General features: G+C 35.4%; 2 protein-coding genes across 4 annotated transcripts in view; both read right to left on the bottom strand.

Annotated features, from left to right (window-relative positions):
- Positions 1–17: 17 nt before the first annotated feature.
- Positions 18–15,665, bottom strand: LOC134241320 (leucine-rich repeat-containing protein 28-like). The gene is given in 9 exon segments (XM_062723384.1): positions 18–581; positions 1,081–1,263; positions 1,493–1,803; positions 2,134–2,248; positions 3,191–3,397; positions 13,373–13,510; positions 14,346–14,383; positions 14,944–14,981; positions 15,509–15,665. Coding segments are annotated over 9 exon segments (1,188 nt in total). The 5' UTR covers positions 15,632–15,665; the 3' UTR covers positions 18–546.
- Positions 15,666–16,340: 675 nt separating this feature from the next.
- The window catches only part of LOC134241322 (protein fem-1 homolog B-like), a 35,334-nt gene continuing 24,054 nt past the window's right edge, over positions 16,341–27,620 (bottom strand). Inside the window, exons 1-2 of one of the 3 annotated variants that reach the window (XM_062723386.1) lie at positions 24,923–25,010; positions 16,341–18,711 (exon numbers count right to left, since the gene is read on the bottom strand). In XM_062723386.1, the coding sequence (XP_062579370.1) occupies positions 16,701–18,711; positions 24,923–24,966 (2,055 nt within the window). In that variant the 5' untranslated portion in view covers positions 24,967–25,010 and the 3' untranslated portion in view covers positions 16,341–16,700. The other 2 variants (XM_062723389.1, XM_062723387.1) reach the window with 2 other exon arrangements.

Raw genomic sequence — 27,620 nt, forward strand, 5'->3', positions numbered from 1 at the left:
TTTTATTTTAAGGTTCATTGACCCTCTAGTAAGAGGGATAACTCTCTTTGGGATTAATGACTTAATTCCTCTTTAAAAATGCTAAGTTAGAAGGCAATTTCCTTCAAAGTTAGCACAACAAAGTAACTGTTGACCTTTAGTATCTTAGAACACTGATATCTGGAATACCATGAATATGTCACAGTGATTTGGAAGTCCCAAAGGCAAACACATATTGACTTTTTCCCTTGATCTCTTGGGTCCTTAGAGATATTGAAATTTTTTCTCAGTCACATAGAGATTGATATAACAAGGTCTGACTGTATGTTAATCCATACTTTGTATAATTTTCTTGGATTGGCATTTTATTTTCACTATCACTGTCTATCATGCATAAAATGTCAACAGCAGATTGTTCAACTGAAGTCTAGTATGGAGGAATATTGCAACTTGGTTGTAGGACTGATGATTTGATTTACCCATGAGCTACTGTGGGGAGAAGTCAATACCAAACTGAGCTGTCCTCGGGTCAGGAACTTTCAAAGTCTCAGATTGTCTAGAATTAATTCATCGTAACTGCTCTGTAGCCTGCTGAAGAAAACCTTCAGAAAAAAGAATTACAATATATTTAAAACTATTTTTTTTTGGTTACATGTACTGGTCAGTCATTTAAAGTCATTGATTACAAAGTTTAAAAAAAAAACCAAAAAACATGAAGTCCTCCGGCTCAATACCCACCTGAGTCACCTTTTTCATGACCTACAATCCCTTATAGCCATTTAAACAATGACAACAATTCAAGAAACTGAGTTTTCATGACAACTTCACATTAAAATAACCTTCTTTCCATTTATAGTAGTAAAAAGAACATGTATATTTACAATAATGGAAAGTTCAATCATAGTCTATTACTGTATGTGTACATAAAGTGGGATATTCAAAATCTAATGGAAGCACTGGGTATTGAGTTGTTGGTGTATTCATGAATTAATGCTACACACTTCCACACTGTATATACTGTATTTTTTAGCGGTATCCATGAATTAGTACATCCATGTCTGCCCGCTTCTTACTTTTCAGTTATTTGTACTATTTACTTACATTGTTCAGAACAGCAAAGACCAAGAAAATGAAATATGTCATCTGGCTTTTCTACAGAGAAGCTGTCCTGGTAAATGAATGGGAAAGCTGCTACAAAGAGAACTTCACTGCAGAGACTACAATGTGCTGTAGGGCAGTGTAGCAGTTGCTCCACAGTTTGTGGCAAGGTCACTTCAGGGTCATCTGAAAGAGTTCAGTTATGTCTTAGAGCCGAGGAATTCCAATTATTATGAAAGATGTTAACCCACTAAACAATGATAAAACTTTCATAAAGAACATGTTTTTTCCATTAGTTTTGGTGTCTATGCTCTGAATTTAACTTGATTTTGACTACTTTTAATGGAAACTAATCATGTAAATGAATCATCTTCAACCTTATTCAATATTATGAGAAAAAAATGATGTCCCTGACCTTGAACAGCTTTATGGGGCATTGAAAAAGCTCTATAATATGTCCTTAGGGTCAGTTCCAGTAAACTTGGTACTCTAGAAGCAAATTCTCTGTCATGACACAATTCTACAGTCGCCTCAGTACAATCTTCATCAGGGTCCCTCAACCAAATCGAAAGCTGTAGAGGTGAAGCAAGGGTATCAGTGCTCATGGGCAACATGGTCTGAGTAATTTCTTTTGGTAAAATGATGAATGTTTCATGTTTGTTCCATTTTATATTCACACAGTGATATGCCTGGACTGTCTGCTCTGGTGGATCCCCAAAGCCACACCTGTCAATAAAAATTGTGAGGTTTTTTTTCTTCATTATAATAGTTATTTATTTTATTCATTATGTAAAGTTAAACAATATATTTTAAAGTTATAGAGAATGAAAATCACTTGACTCTAAGCATCAGTATACATGTATAATTATATATATAAAACATGTTTTATAACATACAGTAGTCACATGTCTAGCTGTGATAGGTTGTCATACAGATGATTGATTGATTATTAAAATCTGAGGGTATTCTTGAAATGTTGCATAATTCCATTAATTAAACTACACTGAAACTAGAACTCTCCAGGGTTCAGAGATTCCAAAAATTTATTTTACATACCTATTTAGTCCAATCTTCATTTTATGAATTCTTGACTATACAGACATTGGAAGCCAGTTCAAAAAAGGGTTATTATCCACAAAAATATTGACTAGAGTTTGAATCAGTCCTAAGTCTGCAAAAAAAAAAAAATAAAATAGAAAAGATAAGAGTTAGTACAAATAACAGTAGGTAAAAACAAGAGGCCCATGGGCCACATTGCTCACCTGAGCATTGTGGCTAGGAAAAAGTAGAAATTGGTTTATTATTGAAAAGTTTAAATCTAAAAGTCAGTTTCATGACCAATCATGCTTTGCTATTTTTGAGAAAATGATTATTAAAGAATTTTCCTATACATGTCTATGTTAAACTTTGATCGGCCATTGTGGCTCCACCCTACCCCCACTTTATCCCATGGTTATAACTCGTATGATATCGTTTTCATATCCCACAGCTGTGACGTCACAGTGGGTTTTGCATTAGGGTGATGAAGTAAAATGAAGTGAACTCCTATATAAAAACAGTGTCAAACATTGATTGTGTTGTATAAAACATGGGATAAAAAGAATCTCACATGATTTGTAGCTAGATATGATTTTTATCCAACTTGTTGTGTGTTTTTACCCCCTTGCAAAGACTTGGGAATATAAAATCCACAACTCATTGGATAATAATCAAATCAAACTACAAATCATGTGAGATCCTATATATATAATTAATTGAATGTTTGTATCTACTAGATGATCGATGCCCGGGAGGCCTAATGTAGGTCATGACTCACAGGATTTGAAAGAGTTTTTTCCGTGAAAAAAGAAAATTTAACAATTCACCCGAGTGTCACACCTTCCATTGTGATACTCAGGTGAACATTTAGGCCTACACGGGTCCCTTTTTTTTAAATGTACAGTGGCGGATCCAGAAATCTTGAAAAGGGGGGGGGGGAAGGCAACCAGTTTGGGGTCGGGTAGGGGCCAACAGCCAAACTGAAAAAAAATTGATTAAATCGTATGTATGTTTTGGACACAAAAGGGGGGCTGGGTCCCCTCCCCCTCTAAATCTGCCAGTTACGTATACATGCCTTGTGGGAGGGTGATCAGGTTGTTATTGGAGGCAGACAGTTCCTGTAGATTGCTGAGGTTGCAGAGTTCCTTGGGAAGATTTGTTAGGTTGTTGCTGTCCACATTTAGTTCTTTCAGATTCATCAGACCACCAAGTTCTCCTGGAAGGGCTGATATTTCATTTTTCATAACTCCCAAAACTTCAAGATTTTTCAGAGCGCCAATAGCTGAAATTTTACATAAATAAAACATGAATATATACTTTTAAAATTGACAAAATGTTGATGCATCCTGTACATAAATAAAGATACTGTATTATTTTTGTGGTAGTTGTACTTTTTATATTTTTAGGTTATGTATTTTAAATTGTACACATTATTCTCATTCTTTATTTTATTCATTCATTCATTCATTCACTCATTCATTCAGCGCTGCGCAATGCGATTTACTAACACTCTATGTTGTCTTGTTCAGTGTCTGTTATAAACCTAAACACCCCTATTTAGTTAAGTGTTGTATTCCAGGTAGACTACCAGGTAATGTTGTGAATGGGTTATTCCATTATGTAGTGGGACATTGATTTCTATTGGTCAGTGTAGTTGATTGGTTCTAAGGTAGAATTGGCGGGAATTACTATAATGATTTCCCTTATTCTGAAAACTGGTTTTTGAAGGGTGTACATGTATATAGTGATTTCATAGTGTTGGAGACACCACCCTTATTCCTGTAAGTAATTTAATAAATAATTAAACTACTAAATAAGTATCTAAATAATTTCTTAATGAATGAGAAATCTAAATAATTCATTTTAATCTAAACTTGCTAAATAAAGTGTGAGTGTGTGTAAGGAATGTATATAAAGATTGGTAAAGATCTATAAAAAGCAAGTTAACTATTTTAATCTATTCTTGCATCCTAAATAAAGGATTTGAGAGTTTGTTATAATTTTACGTATTGTTAATTAGGTCAGATATATTTGAAGTGAAGTCAGATTGGTTTAGCTAGGAGTTAGGAATTCACCTTATTCCATAAATGGGTATGTGTTTGTGTATTGATCAGATTGATTAATGTAAATATTGTTTATAAGTTATTTCTATGAACTAGAAGTAAAGTATAATGGTCCAAAGAGCTAATTAAACTGAGTGAAGTGTGACCTAATTATTTTAAAAGGTATAAATGTAAATGAACTATAAATGAATGTGTTAAAGATGTGATTATCTGTTTGTATTGTCTTTGTATTGCTTTGTGTGTGTATGTGCTTACATGTTACTGTTATTGTAGGGTTGAATCTTATCTGATCTTATCTGATTTGAACCTATACCAAAATAAATTGGATCCACACCCGAGAGAACCATCTTGTTGTTTTATCAAACCAAGAACCGGTTACAAAAAATGGCGCCCAACGGCATTAGACAACCGATTGGTGGCCGATGACTACTCCTGACTACTACTCACTATTCCCGGAAGTTACATTCCTGGAGTGCGGCGGACAGGTGGTTGTGTTTTTGTGTATTGTGCACGTGTTCTGTGTATTCGTTCCATATGTGATGTGAACTGTGACGCCTGTGTTGTGTTTAAATGTACGTACAGTCCGTATGCTTACAGAATCATGGATCACGAAATCGCCAGCTGGTAAGACTGTTTGTATTTGATACTTTATGAGCTCAAACTTTCGTGCGTGAAACTGCAGTGACAGTATTACCCAGTAACGTGACTGACATCAGCTGATTCTATATTTAGACGTATAAGGTCATTTTGCTATAGCTGTTTATTTTGCATTTGTGTTTATTATTTGTGTGTCTTTGTCATAATTATTTTTTGTGGTTGTTTATTATTTGAAAGAAAGTTGAGAGTAGGTTGAGAAAGTGTAAATATTACTATAAACGTAAAGGTTTAAATTTTCCAATTTTATCCGGAATTAAACTTTCGCCTTAAACTACATTTTATTATCTGCCCTTGACATTCCTTAGCCATATCCGGTGTAAACAAAACCACGTTGTCTTGAAAGAAAAGAGTATTTCATTCATTGATTCCTCACTGCAGTGGTATTATTTGAAGGTTTGTTCGTCTAGTTCTTAGTCAAAGGTTGACATTTGATTATTTGTTGCATTAAACTAGATTCAAATCCAAACTTTGCAGTTTTTATAAAAATGTAGGTCAAATACCAAAGTAATTTTCCTCAGTCAACAACATTGAAATATTTTTGTCTTGTCTTGTGTGTTTACTAAACTTGCGCTTGCTTGCTGCGATCATTCATCAATCACTCATCATCAGTATTAAGTAGGAAATTACATACATAGAATCATGATGGTTTAAAGTAGTTAATTTTTCTGCCAAGTGCAATACTTCAGCAATATTTAGTGCAGTAGAATTATATTAGCAGAGACACTTCAAGTGATGGACCTTAGGTAAGAAACACTGAGAGAAGTTTGTCTGTGGTCATTGATATCCGTCATTTGTTTATTTATTTCCCCAGAGTTTGTAATCTCGCAGTTTATATTCATTTTTGCGGTTGCAAATATTTTGCTTGATATTTCAATTCATAATTTAATTTCGGACTTTACAAATTTTTCAATTTCAGCTATTTTCGTGTCGGTTTCTTTATAATTACAATAGTACGTGTCGGTTTCTTGTATTTAGCGTGTCGGTTTCTTAAACTTAATGTTAGTTTAATTCATTTAGGTTCTTGGTCTTACTTAGAGGTTTAGTCTTAGTTACTTAGAGTTAATTAGTCACTTAATTAGTTACTTAATTAGTTAATTAGTCTTAATTAATTAGTTTTTTTTTTCTTGGAATTTCACTCAGAATTTTGCTGACATTTTTTTTTTTCATTTGTTCATTGATAAAATAATTAATTGTTGAAATTATTTATTGACATTTGCATTTCAGGAACTTCTTTGTCATTACAATTTTGATAATTTTTTATTACAGATTTTTTTTTTCAGATTACATAGCAACTTTGATTAGTAGATTTTGATAGTATTTATTTAATTTATTCTTCAAATTCTTTTGCAGGTTAACTTTAGAGATTAATTAGATGTAGAGATTAATTAGATCATAGCAATTAATTAGTGAACATTAGACAGTTTAGTTAGAAATTTAGGATATATATTAGAGTTTGATAGTTACTTTTGATCTACAACAGGAATAGATTTAGTTTATTAGTTACTTAGTTAACCTTAGAAATATTTATTTACTTAGAATAGATTAGCATATATTATTTAGGTAAAAGTAATACTCGCAGTGTAATCATGTTAAACCCGGAAGGTCAGGATACTATGACGGATGAGGAACTGAAGGAAATCGCAAGTGCGTTCAAAGAGCTAGGTGTAAAACCCAAAGCCAAAACTGCAAAGGATCTCAAAGCATGGATGGTGAGCTATGCCCATTGGACGACACCAAAGATGTCTCAAGGAGAATATTCGCACTCGCAATTCGAGGAAACAAGTGAAAAGCACCACATTATTAACAATCCACCTAAACTACCCGTGTTTTCAGGTGATAAGAAGGGTGACACTACCTACGACCTGTGGCGCTACGAGGTTGAATGTTTGAGGAAAGATGATGTAAAGGACTCAACTCTACTACAGAGTATAAGACGCTCACTGAGAGGAGGTGCAGCTCGAGTTCTGATGAGGCTGGGAACAGATGCACACATTGTAGATATCCTACAAAGATTTGATAGTGTATACGGTACTGTGGATGATGATGAAAATCTACTTTCCCAGTTTTACAGTGCAACACAAAAGGAAAATGAGGATGTTTCTGAATGGAGTTGTCGTCTGGAAGACCTATTGAATAAAGTGATACAGAATGGAGAAATTTCACCAACAAAAACAGACCAGATGTTAAGAAACATGTTTTGGAATGGGCTCACAGAAAACTTGAAAGACATTACAGGGCATATTTTTAAACAATGTACAGATTTTAACGAGCTTAGAAAGGCGATAAGGAAAGTCGAACAGGATAAGTTGAGAAGAAAAGAGGGAAAGAAAGCTACAATACAACAAACAACTGCAAGTAACACACAAATGGATGAGCTGAAAGCCATGATTCAGAAGATGGACACAAAGATGAACCAAATGAAGGATGATATAAATGACGTTAGAAGTAAGTATCAGATGCAGCCTTCTGTGACAAGGCAATATGGTCAAGGATATGTATCTAGAGGAGGAGGTCAGTATTCAGGCTTTCCATCTAGAGGAAGAGGTCAGTATTCAGGCTTTGCATCTAGAGGAAGAGGTCAGTATTCAGGATTTGCGTCAAGAGGAAGAGGATATTACGAAGAAAGAAACATTGACAGATACGGAGTCAATAGTAATGATTCAGAGTCTGAACAAGTACCTGTAGACCCACAGAATAGAAACAAGGATGAAGGAGATATAGTGTGCTACAGATGTGGTCAGTTAGGACATTTAAGTTATGGATGTAGAGTCAAACTGGACCACCGACGTTTAAACTATACCAGGCCTGCTTCGAGACGCGGACGGTAGGCCAGAGTAATAAAGAGCGTCACAAAAGAGGAATTATTGGAGATCCGACAGAAGTTGAGCTGACTGTAAATGGTATTAAAACACATGCTTTGTTGGACACTGGATCAACAGTTTCAACAATTTGCCAGTCCTTTTATGATGAGTTTTTACAAGATGTCGATATTCAGAGTATCCAAGAAACATTTCAACTCCAGTGTGCAGATGGAAGTCATTTACCGTACAAAGGAGTCATAGATTTACAGATATCATCACCAGGATTAGAAAATAATACAGTTCATTCTGGATGTTTTCTTCTCGTAGATGATACCAATTACCATAGGAACGTTCCAGTTCTCTTAGGGACCAATATTCTTAACATGATAATGGATGGTTGTAAGGAGACTCATGGTGAGCGGTTCCTACAGAAGACAGATCTTCACACTACTTGGTACTCAACATTTAGATGTTTGACAGTCCGAGAGAAAGAGTTACTCAAAAATGGCTACAGGATAGGAGTCATCAAATCTGCTGAGAGGGAGCCAGTAACTATCCCACCAAACTGTGAAGTGACCATTGAGGGATTTACTGATAAGATAGTTCCCTACCATCAGACAGTTGCTCTTATACAGGCCACTCAGAGATCAGCCATACCAAAGGACTTGGATATAATTCCAAAGATTATAGACTTTGATTATCAGACGCGAGAACCAGTTACAGTAGCAGTCAGCAATGTGACAACAAGAACAGTCAGGATTCAGCCAAATTCTATTATAGCTGAAATTCAGCCAGTAACTATTCAAGAATTATCAGAGCAATCAACACCTGAGAGTACATTAGAGAAAGAAGCATTCAATATTGCTGAAGACAACTTAAGCAGAGACCAATACTTAGAAGCACAAGAAATGATCAACAGAAACAAGGACATGTTCTCGAAGGGAGATACAGATATTGGGCATGTTACAACAGTGAAACACAAGATAGAATTAACAGATGAAATGCCATTCAAGCAACGACACAGACGTATTCCACCAAACATGTATAAAGAAGTTAGGGACCATCTACAGCAACTTATGGAAGCAGGAGTGATACGACGATCCAAATCACCCTTCTCCAGCAACGTTGTACTAGTTAGAAAGAAGAACGGAGAGTTGAGGATGTGCGTAGACTATAGACAGCTTAACAACAAAACAAAGAAAGATGCATACGCCCTTCCCCGAATAGAAGATATTTTAGACAGCTTATCGGGAAATTCTTACTTTACTGTATTGGACGCTAAATCGGGTTACCACCAAATAGAAATTGAGGAAAGTCAAAAAGAGAGAACAGCATTTACGGTAGGCCCACTAGGTTTTTATGAATACAACCGAATGCCATTTGGATTATCGAACAGCCCGGCAACATACCAACGCCTAATGGAAGACTGCCTCGGTGATTTGCATCTGAACATCTGTTTTATATTTCTAGACGACATCATCATTTTCTCTAGGACATTCGAAGAACATCTGAATCGACTACAACAAGTTTTTGACAAGCTGAGAGATGCAGGGCTGAAATTATCACAGAAAAAATGTACATTCTTCCAGAAACGAGTAAAGTATGTAGGACATATTGTTTCCAACGACGGCATCGAGACGGATCCAGACAAAACAAGTAAAGTTATCAACTGGCCAACCCCTACAACACCAGAGGAGGTTAGGAAGTTTCTGGGATTCGTTGGCTATTATCGTAAATTTATTAAGAACTTCAGTAAGATCGCCAAGCCATTATGCCAGTTAATGCCAAACCCAACAGAGACCAAGAAGACAGTTAAGAAAAGTTCAGCAAAAAGGAAGTGGAAATGGGGCACAGAAGAACAAGACGCATTTGACCATCTGAAAGAAGCATTAATATCACCCCCAATCCTAGGCTATGCAGATTATAACATCCCGTTTGAACTCCACACAGATGCAAGTCATAATGGACTGGGGGCAGTACTCTATCAAGAACAGAATGGACAGAAGAGAGTAATTAGTTATGCAAGCAGAGGGCTGACCAAAGCGGAGAAGAATTACCCTGCCCACAAGTTAGAATTTTTAGCATTAAAATGGGCTGTGTGTGACAAATTCAAGGATTATTTGTTAGGAAGCAAGGCGAAAGTACTAACAGATAACAATCCACTTACTTACATTCTAACTTCTGCTAAATTAGATTCCACAGGGCACAGATGGTTAGCCGCCTTAGCAAACTTTGATCTGGAGATCCAGTATAGACCAGGCAGAAACAACTCAGATGCAGATGGACTCTCTAGACTTACTAATTCTGAAATTCAAAATTCTTCTATTTCTACAGATTCTTTCAAAGCCTTATGTCATTCCATAGAAGTCCAGGTTCCATATGTAGAGAATTTTTCTTTAGATTTAGGTATTTTGAATCAGATTAATTCTCCTTCAGGTAATTTTCAGTTTCAGGCAATCAACTGGGAGACATCTCAGCACAGAGACCCTATACTGAGGAACTGGATACAGCATGTTAGATCAGGAAGGAAGCCAAGAATGGATGAATTGTCACCTACTCATCATTCATTAGCATTAATCAGAAACTTTCATTCTTTTATTTTAGAAGATGGAGTGCTGAAGAGAAAAGTGGAAATAGATGGAGCCACTAGGAAGCAGCTAGTAGTACCCGTCGATTTGATTCCAGTAATCCTTAAGAGTCTACACAACGACTTTGGTCATCCAGGTAGAGATCGGCTTATCTCCCTTGTCAAAGACCGTTTTTACTGGAATGGGCAGAATCAAGATATCGACTTATGGATTAAGAGATGTCACAGATGTCTTAGAAGAAAGGTTCCTACCAACCAGCGAGCACCTCTTATTCCAATCCGGACATCGTATCCACTGGAATTGGTCTGTATGGACTTTCTCACATTAGAGCAATCCAAAGGAGGTTTCCATCACATCCTAATCATAACAGACCACTTTACAAGGTTTGCCCAGGCCATTCCAACCAAAAACCAGACAGCAAAAACAACAGCTGAGGCCCTGTACCAAAACTTCATCACCAAATATGGTTTTCCAACCAGGGTACACAGCGATCAAGGAGCAAACTTTGACGGAAATATCATTAAAGAACTATGTCAGATAAGTGGAATGAAGAAGTCCCGAACAACACCATACCATCCCATGGGGAACGGGATGTGTGAACGATTTAATCGTACACTCTTAGATATGCTTGGTACACTACAGCCATCCCAGAAATCCAACTGGAAGATGTATTTGTCACCATTAGTGCAGGCATACAATAGCACCAGGCATGAAAGTACCGGACAGTCCCCACATTTCCTGATGTTCGGAAGAGAGCCCCGATTGCCAGTAGACTTAGCTTTTGGGCTGAACAACAGTGAAGGCAAGTCATTAACAAAGTATGTAGCTGATTTAAGAGCCAGAATGAGTACAGCATACAAGTTGGCTATGGATTCAGCAGAGAAAGCTAGGAGGAAACAAGGTAAGTACTATGATTTAAAGGTACGGGGTGCAAATTTACAGGTTGGCGACAGAGTTTTAGTGAAAGTTTTGACTTTCGATGGAAAGCACAAGATAGCGGACAGATGGGAAGAAGAGCCCTATTTGATTCACAACCAGCCAAATCCTGATATCCCAGTCTTTGTGGTGAAGAGGGAAGATGGCATTGGAAGAACTAAGACTCTTCATAGGAATCTATTACTGCCAATTGGATGCATCGACCCAGATGAGCAGGAAAAGATTACCAATAGACCAAAACCAAAACCCAGGAAAAAGAAGCCGCAAAACACATCAAGAGTAGAAACAGATCAAGCTAGAGAGGAACATGTAGTAGAAGAAAGTTCCAGTGACTCGGAAGTTGACTATTATTTTAAGGTACCGGTACCACCAGCTAGAAAAGCTCCAGCTGATGACCCACATGTTATCACTATTGAGGGAGCTGAGGAAGCTGAAGCAGCTGAAGAAGCTGAGAGAGTAGAGGAGCAGAGGCCTGAGCCAGAGAGGGTAGCCCGGGAAGACCCTGTACCCCAGGTGGAAGAGGGTAATGGCTCTGAGCCAAGTGAGAATACAGAGAGAGTATTAAGGAGATCACGGAGAGAGAAAAGACCACCAAAACGGTTAAAGGAGTATCAAGTTTACCAAGTAAGTACTGATGACAGGAGTAAGAGTAAAGTAGATATCCTTAGACAAATGTTGGAGGATACTGATGTTTCAGAGGAACGGTTGATCTTATTGAGAGGTCTCATGGACCTGATTACCAAACTTTAGTACAACTATGTTTTTATGACTTTATTGTATACAGCAGATTATGACGTTACGCTGAGATTAATGAAATGACAGGGACGTCATTTCTCAAGCGGGGGGAGTTTGTGGTAGTTGTACTTTTTATATTTTTAGGTTATGTATTTTAAATTGTACACATTATTCTCATTCTTTATTTTATTCATTCATTCATTCATTCACTCATTCATTCAGCGCTGCGCAATGCGATTTACTAACACTCTATGTTGTCTTGTTCAGTGTCTGTTATAAACCTAAACACCCCTATTTAGTTAAGTGTTGTATTCCAGGTAGACTACCAGGTAATGTTGTGAATGGGTTATTCCATTATGTAGTGGGACATTGATTTCTATTGGTCAGTGTAGTTGATTGGTTCTAAGGTAGAATTGGCGGGAATTACTATAATGATTTCCCTTATTCTGAAAACTGGTTTTTGAAGGGTGTACATGTATATAGTGATTTCATAGTGTTGGAGACACCACCCTTATTCCTGTAAGTAATTTAATAAATAATTAAACTACTAAATAAGTATCTAAATAATTTCTTAATGAATGAGAAATCTAAATAATTCATTTTAATCTAAACTTGCTAAATAAAGTGTGAGTGTGTGTAAGGAATGTATATAAAGATTGGTAAAGATCTATAAAAAGCAAGTTAACTATTTTAATCTATTCTTGCATCCTAAATAAAGGATTTGAGAGTTTGTTATAATTTTACGTATTGTTAATTAGGTCAGATATATTTGAAGTGAAGTCAGATTGGTTTAGCTAGGAGTTAGGAATTCACCTTATTCCATAAATGGGTATGTGTTTGTGTATTGATCAGATTGATTAATGTAAATATTGTTTATAAGTTATTTCTATGAACTAGAAGTAAAGTATAATGGTCCAAAGAGCTAATTAAACTGAGTGAAGTGTGACCTAATTATTTTAAAAGGTATAAATGTAAATGAACTATAAATGAATGTGTTAAAGATGTGATTATCTGTTTGTATTGTCTTTGTATTGCTTTGTGTGTGTATGTGCTTACATGTTACTGTTATTGTAGGGTTGAATCTTATCTGATCTTATCTGATTTGAACCTATACCAAAATAAATTGGATCCACACCCGAGAGAACCATCTTGTTGTTTTATCAAACCAAGAACCGGTTATTGCTTGCATTTTACATTCATTAACAAATTTTGTTTTGCTTTTCCTGCAGTAGGGAATTTATCTCTAATTTTTTTTGTAGCTTTGCCTTTATAATTAATATTGCTGTTCCAGAATGCAAATTTTGAAGTAAATGGAAGAATGTTACACATCAATCTGACAAAAGAAATTGTGCATAACATCTTTTTCCTATTTATACACATACATTTTTTGAAAAATCTACATTTTGACTCCAGCTTGATTTGGTGGAGAGGGGAGCTGATTTAAGAAAGGTGAGCTGTGATTAAAATAAAAACATACATTTAGGAAGTTGCTTTAATCTGTTGCTGAAAGCGTACAATCGTTTTAGATTCTGTAAATAACCAATTTGTTCTGGCAGTCTTTCAATATAATTAAAGCTGACATCTAATTGTTCCAGAGTCTTCAAGGAACCAATACCTGAAAGAAATATACAACCTGTAAAGTGGAGCCTTGTTAATCTGAATGTCAATATACTCCAAAGGCTTCACCTTCACCACTGCAAATTGTAGGCAACAAATTACAGTCAAATCTCGTTATCTTGAACTCGATGGAACCTATGAAAAACCTCAAGATATCTGATAATTCAAAACATCCAAGGTGAATTATACTTTAAAGAAAAAGTGGTTGGGACTTCCAAATCACTTCGATATATCCATTGTATTCCAGATATTGGAATTCGAGATATCTAAGTTCAACTGTATGTTATAACTTCATTACATTTCAGTAATCTGGATACTTCATTAATCTGGACAATTTGTTCAGAAACACTTAGTCTAGCTGGCATATGGTTAAATAAGGCCTAACTGTAGATTATAGATTATACACTGTAGTACGAACATGTAGTTATTTGAGAATGCACAGACCTGCCCCAAAATCTATATTCTCATGGAATTCAGACATGAATAAAAGGTGCAATAAAGCTGAACTCTACTTTGATATGGTGACAAATAATACTTTTTTCAATCGGTAGATTTTTAAATCACTTGTCAATCCTTTTAATTATATTTTGGCACTTAAGTAAAAGTATCATTTTTATGCATATATGTTATTTATTCTGGTTTACAGAAGTAGTGTAAAACTCGGTTATAACGAAGTCACTGGGACCTATGAAATTATTTTTCTATATCCATTATTTGATACATAAGTATAAGGAATTTGTTAAATTTATATAGCCAGGGATCCAAGATAACTTCGCGATATCCGTCAATTCCCTATATCCATGTTTGTATTAAATAAGTTTTACTGTACTTACTATTTGGAAGAATTTCAATTCTGTTGCTTTGCAGATACCTAAAAATACAATTTATATTCCCTAGAAATGAGCTGTGCAAGACATAGTCATACCTGGTTATTTTCAACTCAAATGGACTGAGAAAAACCTTCAAGGTGTCGAGATATCCAAGGTAAAATACTTAAAGAATAAGGGTTAAGGAGTCTTCCAAATCACTTCGACACATTCATGGTATTTGAGATCATATCAGTGTTCTAGATACAAAGTTCAGCTGTATTTTAATTGCTTTTGTATAGTTCTGACTTGAAAGAATACTACTTTTAGTTTTTTACAAAAAAAACTTAAAGGGAAAACATGAAATATAAATTTTAATTGTACATAAGTGTAATATCAAATTTATAAGCATATGGGCCTTTGATGGACCATAATTGTTGAAAATTATCTTCTTTTTTTTTACTGTATCTGATAAAGATAATGAACTATAGAGACCCAGTCAAACTGAGTCAGGTATTATAAATGCTAAACCGGGGTCAAAGGCCAAGGTTAACCAATAACTGACAAGGTCTGTAAACTCATGCATTTTCTTGTTATCTAATTTTTTCTAAACTTCTTTACTTACAACACTGTAAGGTGGACAAGTCTGTTGATTGTTTGTGGCTGAAAAAAATTTGAAACAGTGCATGACTAGCAAAGTTGAACAATCAGAAATGGGCTTCATAATTACATTAAAATTTTCATTTGGATAAACTACTCATAGTTTGTGCATATCAATAAGAATAAAGTTACAACATATATAAATAACAATGACTGCGAATTTTTTTTTCTGAGATGTAAATTTGTGCAAATGATATGACTTTCATGGGTAAAATGGTACGTACTTGATTCTTCAAACAAAATAATCTAGATAAACCTGCTCACGTATGCATTAATCATAATTCTTTTCAAAGTGGTCAAATTTGTGTAAGATCGTAAAGAGCTATTTTCTGTATATTATCTGTATCTAAGGACAAGGATGACAAGTATTGTACACTGGGTTTTTAAGTAAATTACCACCACAGGGACTTGCTCCTGGCGTGTAAAAAATATTTTTTAAAAAAACGATATATACTATAAAACTTTTATAGTATATATCGTTTTTTTTTCATAAATATTTTTTACACGCCAGGAGCAAGTCCCTGTGTTACCACTGAGGTTAATCGGTTTCCTTTCATGTACAAATGCTGGATTTCCGTCGTAACATGTGAGCTCGTCAAATATTCTGGAATTTCTTCCAAACTGCTGTAGTTCAATGAAATAATTGCATTCATTTTCGGTTATTCTTTAATCTTTAAAGCTAACAGAGATGTGAAAAAAGTCAAAGTGAAAGTACAATTTTAGTTTTACTTAACAATATTTCAGCTAGGTTGTACGAGAAATATTTCGCGCAGAAATATTTACGAGGTGCACATCTCTTTCTTCTATAGCTTTTATATTTAAGCGTATCCATGCAAATTATATTGAAAAGATTACCAGTTATCTCCACTACTGTGCGAATTAATGCTTATGGCGCAGAAAATAATTTATATATATATAATAAAACATCTACCATTTCATTAATCTATTTAACAATATAGAATTATTTATTGCTTTTGATAGAAAGCAGACACTTCCATTTCAAATAATAATAATAATGTCCTTTCATTAATTAAACAGTTTAATTCATGTTGAATTCCATATTTTTAAAATGCTTAAAGTCTAACATGTACTTAACGAAAGAGATGCATTGTATTTAATTATTAATTGGAGAGGCCATATCGTTAAGTTTTACATATGCGAGCATCAATTAAATTAAAGCATTAAATGAATTGATATCATTTTAAGTGCAATAATTGAATTTTTGCTCCCTTTAAATTTTTTGAGTTAATGTGCAAAATATTTACTTTAATTGATTTTTGTGCTCGATCATCAAAAAAAATATATTGCCTGCAATGTATTGCTGCATGCACATGTTCAATTGAATGAAAATGACATCACCAATTCAATTAATACTAGTAAATATTTATTTATATAAAATAAAGAACTAGTTTACAATAGTCTTTCATTCAACATACATTAATTCATCCCTATTTCAGGTATTATCAATATCCAAATAATGAAAGATCGATATCTTCAATTATGGAAAAATTGAGTTTACACGATTGATTTAAACATATTTTATTGAAACATAATCAATGGGATTGGACACAATTTATGCCAACTTAGAATGTCCTCTCCAACACAAACAAAAAACAAAACAAATTATATACACGTGATGAGCAACAAACAAAGTTTACACAACTTGGATATATATACAGGTTAAGTCAGTGAATAATCAAAACAAAAAATGCAGAAATGAACTCAATTAGGAAATTCTCTATTTCCCATGTGAAAATCAATCCAATGTACAAGTTCTGATGGAATCTCATCTCTATAGGGAATGTTTTCCTCTATAATAACAGATGCTGCAAGACATTTAAGACTTCGGTACTTGGGATTATTCAGAATAGGATAAAATTCTGTGCCCCCAGCTTGATCCAGTGCAGTTTGAAATGCATGATCTTCATTAGTTCTCTGATCAACATGCAGTCCTCTCTCTACTGCAATCTTAACAATTCTCCTAAGTTGACCGTTCGTACTTTCAACTTCGTCTTCGGGAAAACACTGATATATATTTTCCTCAAAATTTTCAATGCTAGTTGTAAAAAACCAATGCAGAATGTTCAATTTTAATTCATTTAACTCGTGAATTGAGGCTCCACTGTCTAAGATCATCTCCATAATTTCTGGACCATGACTAAATTTATGATCGTCGTCCTTATAATCACTGTCCAGTAGCAACATCGGACACACGATACTATGCATCAATCCAATTGGTCCACACTTGCTGGAATTCCATGCACTGACTATGGCCTCCATCGCCTTCCTTAGATTGCAGGTATCTTCAGCAGATAAGCTTCTTGATAAAATAGTGTCCATGACATATAATAAATCAAGTTTATCCTCTTCAGAAGGTAAAACACAAAGTTCCATCTTCATCTGAAAAGCACTCACATGGAAAAACATCAACACATCCAATAATTCTTTCGTTGTGTATTTGTCACTGTTACAGTAAAAGTGATTTAGATGGACGGGTCTCTGAGTTACATTGGCAACACTGCAAGGATCTTCATAACTTTTTATTGCTGACCTCATATCATAAAAAGTATTGAGCCTTTTTTCCAAAACCTTTTCATTTTTCAGGAAATTGAAATGATATTTCAAACTCTTCAAAAGATGATGGGTCACCATATTTTCCTCACAAACTCCTTTACGTAAAAGGTTTAAATACATATTGCATCCATTCAAATAACAAAAATTGCCACATCCTAAAATTCTTTCATAAATCAGGAGGCCAAGACTAAGCCTTTTCTTCTTCTCTCCTGCAGTGCAGATTAAGTCCAAAAACTCAGAATTTTCTGTATCAGGTTCTACTACACTCTCAAAGAAAATTTCCCTTGGGGGCATTTTGCTAGTATTTGGAATACTGTGTTTTCTTCTTTCAACCAAAGCGCGTTTGTACATATTTACTCCTCCAATGGATTCATTCTCATCGACACTGAATATCTGCTTTGCTGCATAAAGTTCCAAGATTTCTATACGAGTTTCATGATTGAAGTCGCTGAAATCACTATATGTATCAATGAACTCATTAATGTCTGTAATGTGTTTATATATGATGGCATACTGTAGCGGTGTTCTTCCCTTTTTGTTACGGACTAATAACCTGGCACCCTTGCTCTTTAAAAAGTTCAGAACTTTATAGAATAAATTTCTATCGAACTTCCTTTTAAGCTTCATATTCTCTCGATGATTATATTTCATCAAGTAATGCAGTGGTGTGTTACCTTTGTCATCAATACAATTCACATCCATTCCCTTTACGTTCACTAAAAATTCCATCATGGGAAGAAGATGACACTCTACAGCTAAATGAAGAGGGTTTTCAAACAAAGTAAAATCTACAAAGCAGTATCTCTCAAGTCCACCGAGAACGTCTTCATTTTCATCCACCAAAGCATGTACATACAGATTATGTCCCAGATGTGAAACCGGTGAGAATGTTTCTACAAATTGATGAATGAAGATCTTTCTAGCCTCGTTGAACGCAATGCCTGGTATGTCTGGGATTTTCTCGATGAAGTCTAGACAACTGGAATAAGATGTGAGATTGTTTAAGACATGGATGCCATATAAAGCTCTCTCGATTTCTCCCCTCGGTGACTGGACTCCTAAATGATCACAAGAATGTGCTTTTGAAATTATAATTTTCTTCTGTTTATAAACATCCAAAACATTTTGAAATATTGGATCTGCCATCTTAGTATAGTATCTGAAAAATATAGATTAATATACATGTATAAATATACATATAGAAAATCCAGCAGCAGCAAAACTATTATAAACTGAGGAATCACTGGATTTTCATAGTGGCTCAATTTTATGGAATTGGTGGGTACCTCTTATCCATTAATTAATAACCTCAGTGAATTGATAAGTAATGGTTATAAGCCGAAAACTGTCCATTATGTCAGATATTAGACGACCCGAGGTGCGTTAGCACTGAGGAGAGTCTAATATCTGACATAATGGTCCGTTTGAGGCTTATAACTTACTTAAAACATTTCACCACTGTCGAACACTTCCATTGTTAACTTATTGGACAGCCACAGGTAAGGTCTCGTTCTGCTTGGATGACTACCTGGCACTGTTCATCCAGTTAGGCCAAAGAAAACCAGTTTTGGGTTTTCTTCAGTCTTTATTAATAGTTGGAATCATCGAGAGGTGTTTTATATCGATAAATATGAACATTAACTTTGTTTAGTCTTATTTATCCGCACTGCGACATTTTTATATATACTACGCTTGCGTAAAAGTCAGTTCTACTAAATTCTTTACAATTTATTCATTTTACAACGCAAAGACCACGGAAGAAGACGTACATTTAATTCGAAAAAAAAAACCTTCAGAATCGGGTGTTTTGACGATGCCATTTATCTATTACACCAAGATGCCTCAGTTCACGTTTTTACTGTGTAATCCGGATATATATTCTTATGTTTCGGAATTTGCAAAATACAGTTCCCGTTAAAAGGTAATTTTTGTAAATTAATAGGAATTGAAGGATTTTACTCAAACAACTGTTTAAGCATTTTCTATGAAATTGGGAGATTATTCCTGATGTATTTTTTAAAAATGCAATTCTCTTTTGTGAGCAGGTTTCGAACTCGGAAGGCTTTTACTCCAGCCACTCCTTAAAACGACAGATACTCGCTTAAACGACGCAGGACTAGGTGGACAAATTATCATAAATCACCGGACGAAATTACAGATTCCGTTGGAATTTCGTGAGCTAAATTTTGTGCTAAATGCGGAAAAATGGATATTTCAATAAACGAAAAGCCCAAGGTTGTGTGTAAGAAAACGCATGCTTCTCATTCATCTTTTGTGTCTATTGGATTGTATATATGTTCCGTGGATCAATCATTGTGAAATGAATCTATTATATAGCAATGAACGGTGAATTTAGGAAAATTTATGATCGGAACCACGGATGCGTTTACAATAATATATCTGAGACATTCAATTCACTGGATTATTTGTGCCATTTTCAATAGGATTTTTTTGTGAAATATTAACATATATTGTTTTCCTACATTGTTCATATTAAATTGTTTGATTTGTCATTGCCGTTTAAATGGTGTTTACTTATTTGCCTCGCCCTTTGTTCTCATTTTAACGTTACCTGTACCTGTCCAATAAGTTGAATCTTATTGGACACCTACAGGTAACTTATTGGACGGGGTGCAGGACAATAACAAATTTATTGAACCAGGTTTAACAAAAGATGACGTCACAAAAATGTTTTAAACTCTGGTTACTAAGTCATACTTCCTTAGTAGGCAAAAGAGAATACACAAAATTATGTCCCCATGAACCTGTAAAATTTTAGCAACGCACAAAAATTGGCCCTCACGAACTTTAAAGAGAATACACAAAATTATGTCCCCATGAACCTGTAAAATTTTAGCAACGCACAAAAATTGGCCCTCACGAACTTTAATGATTCCAAAGAGCATGAATTCAATTGATATTTATAATGTAAAATTACATATTTTCATGGGTTAAATTCTTCTGGGCTATTATTGTTTTGTGGGTTTTTTTTATATCATGGTTTGAGAATGAAAAATAGTAATGCATATGAAATTTTACGTTTTGTGGTGGACATAGATTTGTAGGTGTCTCCATACCTCTAAAACAATGAAAATTAAACCCCAGTGAAAATTAGTGATTTCACAGTATGTGTAGATATTTGTTTACAGAGGGATTAAATTTTCAGTGACTGCATAGCTAGATGCACTTCCAGTAGCTAAAATGCTCAGTTCTTCCATTGCAGTGAGGACACATGTATACGTGCACACTGTTTTATAATTATACAAGATCATTTATTCATTTAGCAGTAAGTTATTTTTTCATTATATTTACTAGTAGAGCATTCTTTACATATGAACATTATCTTAAAGAAACCAAGCTTTTGACAAACAAATGGATGAAATATTGATATCAACACTCTTGTTCATAGTCATCATATGTAAGGAAATTAGTGCAAAAGTCTGCAGTGTATCTTGCTTTCATTCTTCCTACTTATTTACTAGTATTCTTTGGAATTATTGTAACTGTATGTCACTTTATTGTTTTCATACAAATGCTTATTACATTTCACTTTAAACTTTTAATTTACTGTAAATCACTTTTTATTCGCGAGAACTTTATTTTTGCGCAATTACGCGAGACAATGCTTTCGCGAAAATTTATTTCACGCATATAAAAGTATTCCTTACGATTATATAAAGGAATAAAAACTATTCGTGAAAATTTTGTCTCGCTTACAAAGAGTCAGTGACAATCTCGCGAAAATAAGGTGTCACGAAAATTTAGTGATCTACAGTATTCTTTTCAATTTGTTTTTTTTTTTTTTTTTAAATTGATACAGGTTCTTTATGAAAGGGGGGCTGACTATATAGTGAGATTCAAGGTTCAAAGTGAAATGTAATAAGCAGCTGATACATGTAAGCGCGAACAGTTCCAGTCCAAAGACTATTTCCACGTACGTAGCTATTAATAGCTACCAAGGTATTTAAAGCTACCCAAAGTAGCTATTTTTAAATACTCTCTGCTTTACTTGCATTTTGTGGCCAAATGCAGGAATGGCACAACATGGTGAGCACAAAATTTCTTGATACAGTCACACTGATGATGGATATGACAAAAATTTGGCCAAAAAATGATTACTTCATACATTATCAATTTTGCATAGAAATTAATGTAAAATTGCCGGTTCAGGAAGTACTCATTTTTTGGCCTAAATTTTGTCATATTCATCATTAGTGTGACTCACTGTATCAAAAAATATGGTATACATCATGTTGCGCTGTTTGGTCTTTTGACCGCAAAATGCAGAAAATATAAAAAGTAGGTAAAAATAGCTACTTTGGGTAGGTTTATATACCTAGGTAGGTATTAATAGCTACGTAGGTAGAAATAGTCTTTGGACTGGACCTGACGAATATGCTTTATGTGAAGAGCTCCATAGCGTCATACAAGCACACCCAACCTCCCCATTTTGGCTGACTGGTGACTTCAATCTACCGGATATCTCATGGTCAACCAACTCCATTAGCGGGAATCAAAATCCAAAAGGGGTGAACAACGCTTTCCTTAACTTCTTTGCTGATACTGGCCTTCTGCAAATGGTGGAGTTCCCAACAAGGAATGATTCGACCCTCGACCTATTCCTCACAAACAAACCCTCACTAGTAAATCGTCTGAGACCACTCCCAGGCATAAGCGACCACGAAGCAATATTCGTCGACAGTGATGTCCAGGTTAAACTTCAACGACCTATTAGTCGGAAGTTGTATTTGTGGAACAAAGCAGACTTAGAGGGTCTTAGAGACAACATAACTGCCTTTAGCCAACTATTCACAACTAGACATGATACTTCACACCCAGTTGAGGATCTGTGGTCCAGTTTTAAGAGCGGATGCCTTGATGCCCTTAATAGGAATGTTCCATCAAAGATGACAACGACACGCTTCAACCAGCCCTGGATCACAGGAGATCTAAAGCGCCTATCCAGAAGAAAAGATCGTGCTTATAGGCAATACATGAAAACCAGATCTACTCAGGACCACGCACGGTATAAGCACCTTAAGAATGCTGTACATGTTCAGTGCAAACTGAGATATCATGAGTATGTAAACAACATCATCATGGATGAAGACCATAAACCAAAGCGACTGTGGAGCTTCATTAAAAGTAAACGAACCGATGCTTGCGGAGTGGCACCATTAAAACGCGATGGGTTAACATATAGTGATGCCAGGGTGAAGGCAGATATCCTTAACCAACAATTCACATCTGTATTCACTACTGAGAATCCCAGCGACCCACTTCCAGATATGGGACCCAGCCCACATCCAACAGTTCCAAGCATCAACGTTCATCAAAATGGGGTGGAGAAACTACTGCAGCAGCTCAACCCCCACAAAGCCACAGGACCTGATGAAGTCTCCACACGACTACTGAAAGAAACTTCCCACCAGATAGCACCAGCATTGACCCTGTTATATCAAGCTACATTAGACCAGGGCAGGGTGCCAGATGAATGGAAGTCGGCTAACATCACGCCACTTTTTAAGAAGGGAGATGGGAGTGCAGCAGTCAACTACCGCCCAGTGTCCCTGACTTCTGTTTGTAGCAAGGTCATGGAGCATATAGTCCATAGCCACATCATGGGTCACTTAGACAGGCATGGGCTCTTGACTGATAGTCAGCATGGCTTCAGGAAACATCGATCGACTGAGACACAGCTCATCCTATCAGTAAATGATCTTGCACAGAACCTAGACATTGGAGAACAAATGGATTGCATACTCCTGGACTTCTCCAAGGCTTTTGACAAGGTCCCCCACAATCGACTTCTGATGAAACTACACCATTACGGCATAAGAGGCCAAACACACCGTTGGATCTCAAGTTTCCTTATCGGACGTAACCAGCGTGTTGTACTCGATGGCCAATCATCAGCAGCCACCACTGTTTCATCGGGAGTCCCCCAGGGAACTGTCTTAGGACCACTTCTCTTCTTGATCTTCATAAATGACTTGCCGTCAACAGTGTCATCTACCACCCGCCTTTTTGCCGATGACTGGTTGTTGTATAGGAGGATAAGGACAATAGAAGATCAAGCCATTTTACAGAGCGACTTAGATAAGCTTCAGGAGTGGGAAGATAGATGGCTAATGCAGTTCAACCCGGATAAGTGTGAAGTACTGCGGGTTACAAACCGGAAGTCCCCACTTCGCGCCGATTATACCATACACGGCCAAGTCCTGAACACTGTCGACTCTGCCAAGTATCTTGGTCTCAATATCCACAAGAACCTTAGCTGGGACACGCACATAGATAAAATCACTAAGAAGGCCAATTCCACCTTGGCTTTCCTCGGCAGAAACATCAGCCGGTGTCCAACTAACATCAAGGCACAGTGCTATTCCACACTGGTACGACCCACACTTGAGTATGCCTCCAGTGTGTGGAGCCCAGCTAAGAAGGAAAATATCAAGAAGATAGAGGCAGTTCAACGAAGGGCAGCGAGATTCGCCATTGGAGACTACCAGCGCACAAGCAGTGTAACATCCATGCTACAGCAGCTCCAATGGCAGCCACTTCAGATCCGTCGGGAAAGGGCCCAAGTTATCATGATATATAGGATAGTTTATCATCTTGTGGACATCCCGGTGGAGAGCTACTTACACCCAGCATCGTTGAGGACCAGAGGCCACACCCTGCGATTCCTGGTACCACACACAAGGACAGAAGTGTATAAGACCTCCTTCTTCCCTCAAGCCATCCGACTGTGGAATTCCTTGCCAGGAGGAATGGTGGAGGCCAAGACCCTGGACAGCTTCAAGACCCAGCTGTCCAGTGCTAGTCACTAGATGTCACATCTCTGTGCTTTTAATCTTTTAAATTTTTAAATTTCCTTTGAGCACTGTATATAGACACTCACCCCCTCACGCAGAGTGCGATAATACTTAAGTGGTTTTGCACTGGATGGGAAGAAGAAGAATATGAAAACATTAAACTTTTATAGTCATTAGTGACATAGTTACATTGTGTAGAGTGAGAGCACAGGGGCTTGTGTAGAGAAAATAAATCAGTTAAAAAGAATTAGTACCTAGGAGAAAAAAAAAACGTGATTTATTTTCTCTATACGCCCGGCCCTGTGGTGAGAGAGTGTGTAATACCAAAGAATAAGTAAGCAGAATAAGATACATCAGACATTTGGCGGTAATCCCCTTCCATATAATCATTCAGCAAGTTTTATATAGTTGAAAGGCAATGACCTTGTCTGCAAATATCCATCTGACATTAATTCAAATCGCTCATTATGCTGATTGACAGTTTTTCATTTGCGTAACATTGCTACATGACAAGGAGCACAAGGCGGGTGTGACCAGTCGACAGGGGATGCTCACCTCAACATGGCAAGTCTAAGCGATGAAACAACACATAGCTTCATAGAGCTTTATGATAATATTTCGTCTAAAACAAGGTGTTGCACTGTCTCTACTTTCTATTCATGGCACTTGTTAGGTCGTTCAAGAAATACTTCGTTTATCCAGGGACTTATATACTACTTAGTATATAGGTCCCTGGTTTATCATTTTGCCTCCCGCCAATAACTTTTAGTGGAGTATCACCGTATGACTTTCATATTTCACATGTTCATACATTCCTTGTGATAAGACCTTTTTGGGGTACCGCCAAATTTGACCTTTTGACCATGGCCTTGGAGTTTGACCCACCTTTACTCAAAAATTCTGAACTTACTTTAAAAGTCATAAATTTTGAACGGTACATATACTAGTATTTTCATACTTCACATTTTGTATTCTTTGTGACAAGACCCTTTATTGGATACCAACAATTAACTTTTACCTTTTGACCTTTGATATTTCAGTACTTATAAAAAAAACTTGAACATTGGTCATAATGACCGGTAAAGGTAAGGACTTTCATACTTCACATATGTAAAAAAAAAAAAAAGATCCTTCAATGGACACGTACCAACATCTTTGACCTACTCTTTAAAAACAATTCTTGACCATAACTTTTGAAGAGTTAGGGCTAGGGCTTAAATACTAATTAATAACATATTTTATCAATGTGACAATTTTTCATTGGTACCAAGAACTTTAACCCTTTGTATGGCACGCCAAATTCACAAAAATGAGCTAAACATAGTTTCACAGTCGATAAACTAGGTTTATCGGTTGTAAACTATAGTTTACGGACTGTATACTATAGTTAACCACGTTAATTAATCTATATATGGCACGCCAAATTCACAAAAATGAGCTGAACCTAAATTCACAATTGATAAACTAGGTTCATCGACTGTACACTAAAGTTTACAAAACGTAAACTATAGTTAACGATTCATTATGTATATTTTTCATCTGTAAAACTATATTTAACGGTCGTTAACTATAGTTTACGAATGCTAATCTAAGTTTATCCGTCTGTTATAAGTGTTAATAATAGATTTTGTTGATAAACATAGATTCACGTCTGTAAACTATAGTTTACAATCGTAAACTATAGTTAAGAGTTGTTAATCATAGTTTCACAAATCGTGAAACTATATTTGTCAGATCGTTAACTATAGTTTACGGTTTGTAAACTATAGTTCACAAATCGTGAAACTGTATTTATCGTATTTATCAGATAATCTATGTTTTGCAATCGCAAATGATTGTTTTCGGTGTTAAGTATAGTTTACGGTTGTGAAACATAGATTATCGCGTTAACTATATATGGTTTACAGATGTGAAATATAGATTAACGTTGTTAACTATAGTTTACAGTCCGTAAACTATAGTTTACAACCGATAAACCTAGTTTATCGATTTTGAAACTATGATTATTTCATTTTTGTGAATTTGGCGTGCCATATCTATATTTTACATCTGTAAACCATAGTTAACGCGATAATCTATGTTTCACAACCGTAAACAATACTTAACACCGAAAACAATCATTTGCAATCGCAAAACATAGATTACCTGACAAATACAGTTTCACGATTTGTAAACTATGCTTTACAACTCGTTAACGTTTAATTACAGACAGATAAACTTAGATTAGCATTCGTAAACAATAGTTAACAACCGTTAAATATAGTTTTACAATTGAAAACTATACTTAACGAATCGTTAACTATATAATATGGCACGCCAAATTCACAAAAATGAGATAAACCTAGTTTCACAATTGATAAACTGGGTTTATCGACTGTATACTATAGTTTACAAACCGTAAACTATAGTTAACGATTCGTTAAGTATAATTTTCATCTGTAAATATATATTTAACGAATGTTAATTATAGTTTACGAATGATTATCTAAGTTTATCTGTCTGTAATAAGCGTTAACAATAGATTTTGTTGATAAACATAGATTCACGTTTGTAAACTATAGTTTACAATCGTTAACTATAGTTAAGAGTTGTTCATCATAGGGCGAATTTGTTTCTTAAAAACTGGGTTTAGTTTTGAACCAATTTTGTAAACTGTTCATTTGTTCCACAAACTGGTTTTAAACTAGTTTAAACCCAGAACCGGTTTTCCATTTGTTTTGGCTGTAACTGAAACCAGTTCGTTAAACCAACCAAACCACCTCGGATGGTGGTTTATTCGGTTTACGAAAGAGTGGGAAGTACTCCAATATGGCGGTGATGAAAGATGGTGACTATTCTAATCAAGAAAAAAGTTATAAATAATTGTTTTTTTTTAGGACAGACATCTCTTTTGACTAAAATGCCACATTCTGATATTTGATGTTTTATATATAAGGCTTCAGAGAATATATAGATGCTGCATATTGAAAATAATGGTGTTTGTTCAATAAAAATGAACAGAATATGTTAAATTTTCCTTTTCAAAAATAAGTTTTGAATCATTTGGACAAACTTCAACATGTATGCAGATAAATTGTAGAACATACTGTAAAGACAGTTGAAATATTGGAAATTTAAAGAGTCATTATAAATACCCGAGTGTTTATCTTTCCATGTATCAAAAATGTGGAAATAGTTAATTGATTATAATCTTTGATGCATTAAAAGTATAAATACTAAACTAAACTTTATTTCTTGGATTCTTTTATTAAGA

The sequence above is a fragment of the Saccostrea cucullata genome, unplaced genomic scaffold (assembly GCF_032062105.1).
Source record: "Saccostrea cucullata isolate Sc308-1 unplaced genomic scaffold, CSIRO_AGI_Scuc_v1 ctg206, whole genome shotgun sequence".
Classification (NCBI taxonomy): Eukaryota; Metazoa; Mollusca; class Bivalvia; order Ostreida; family Ostreidae; genus Saccostrea; species Saccostrea cuccullata.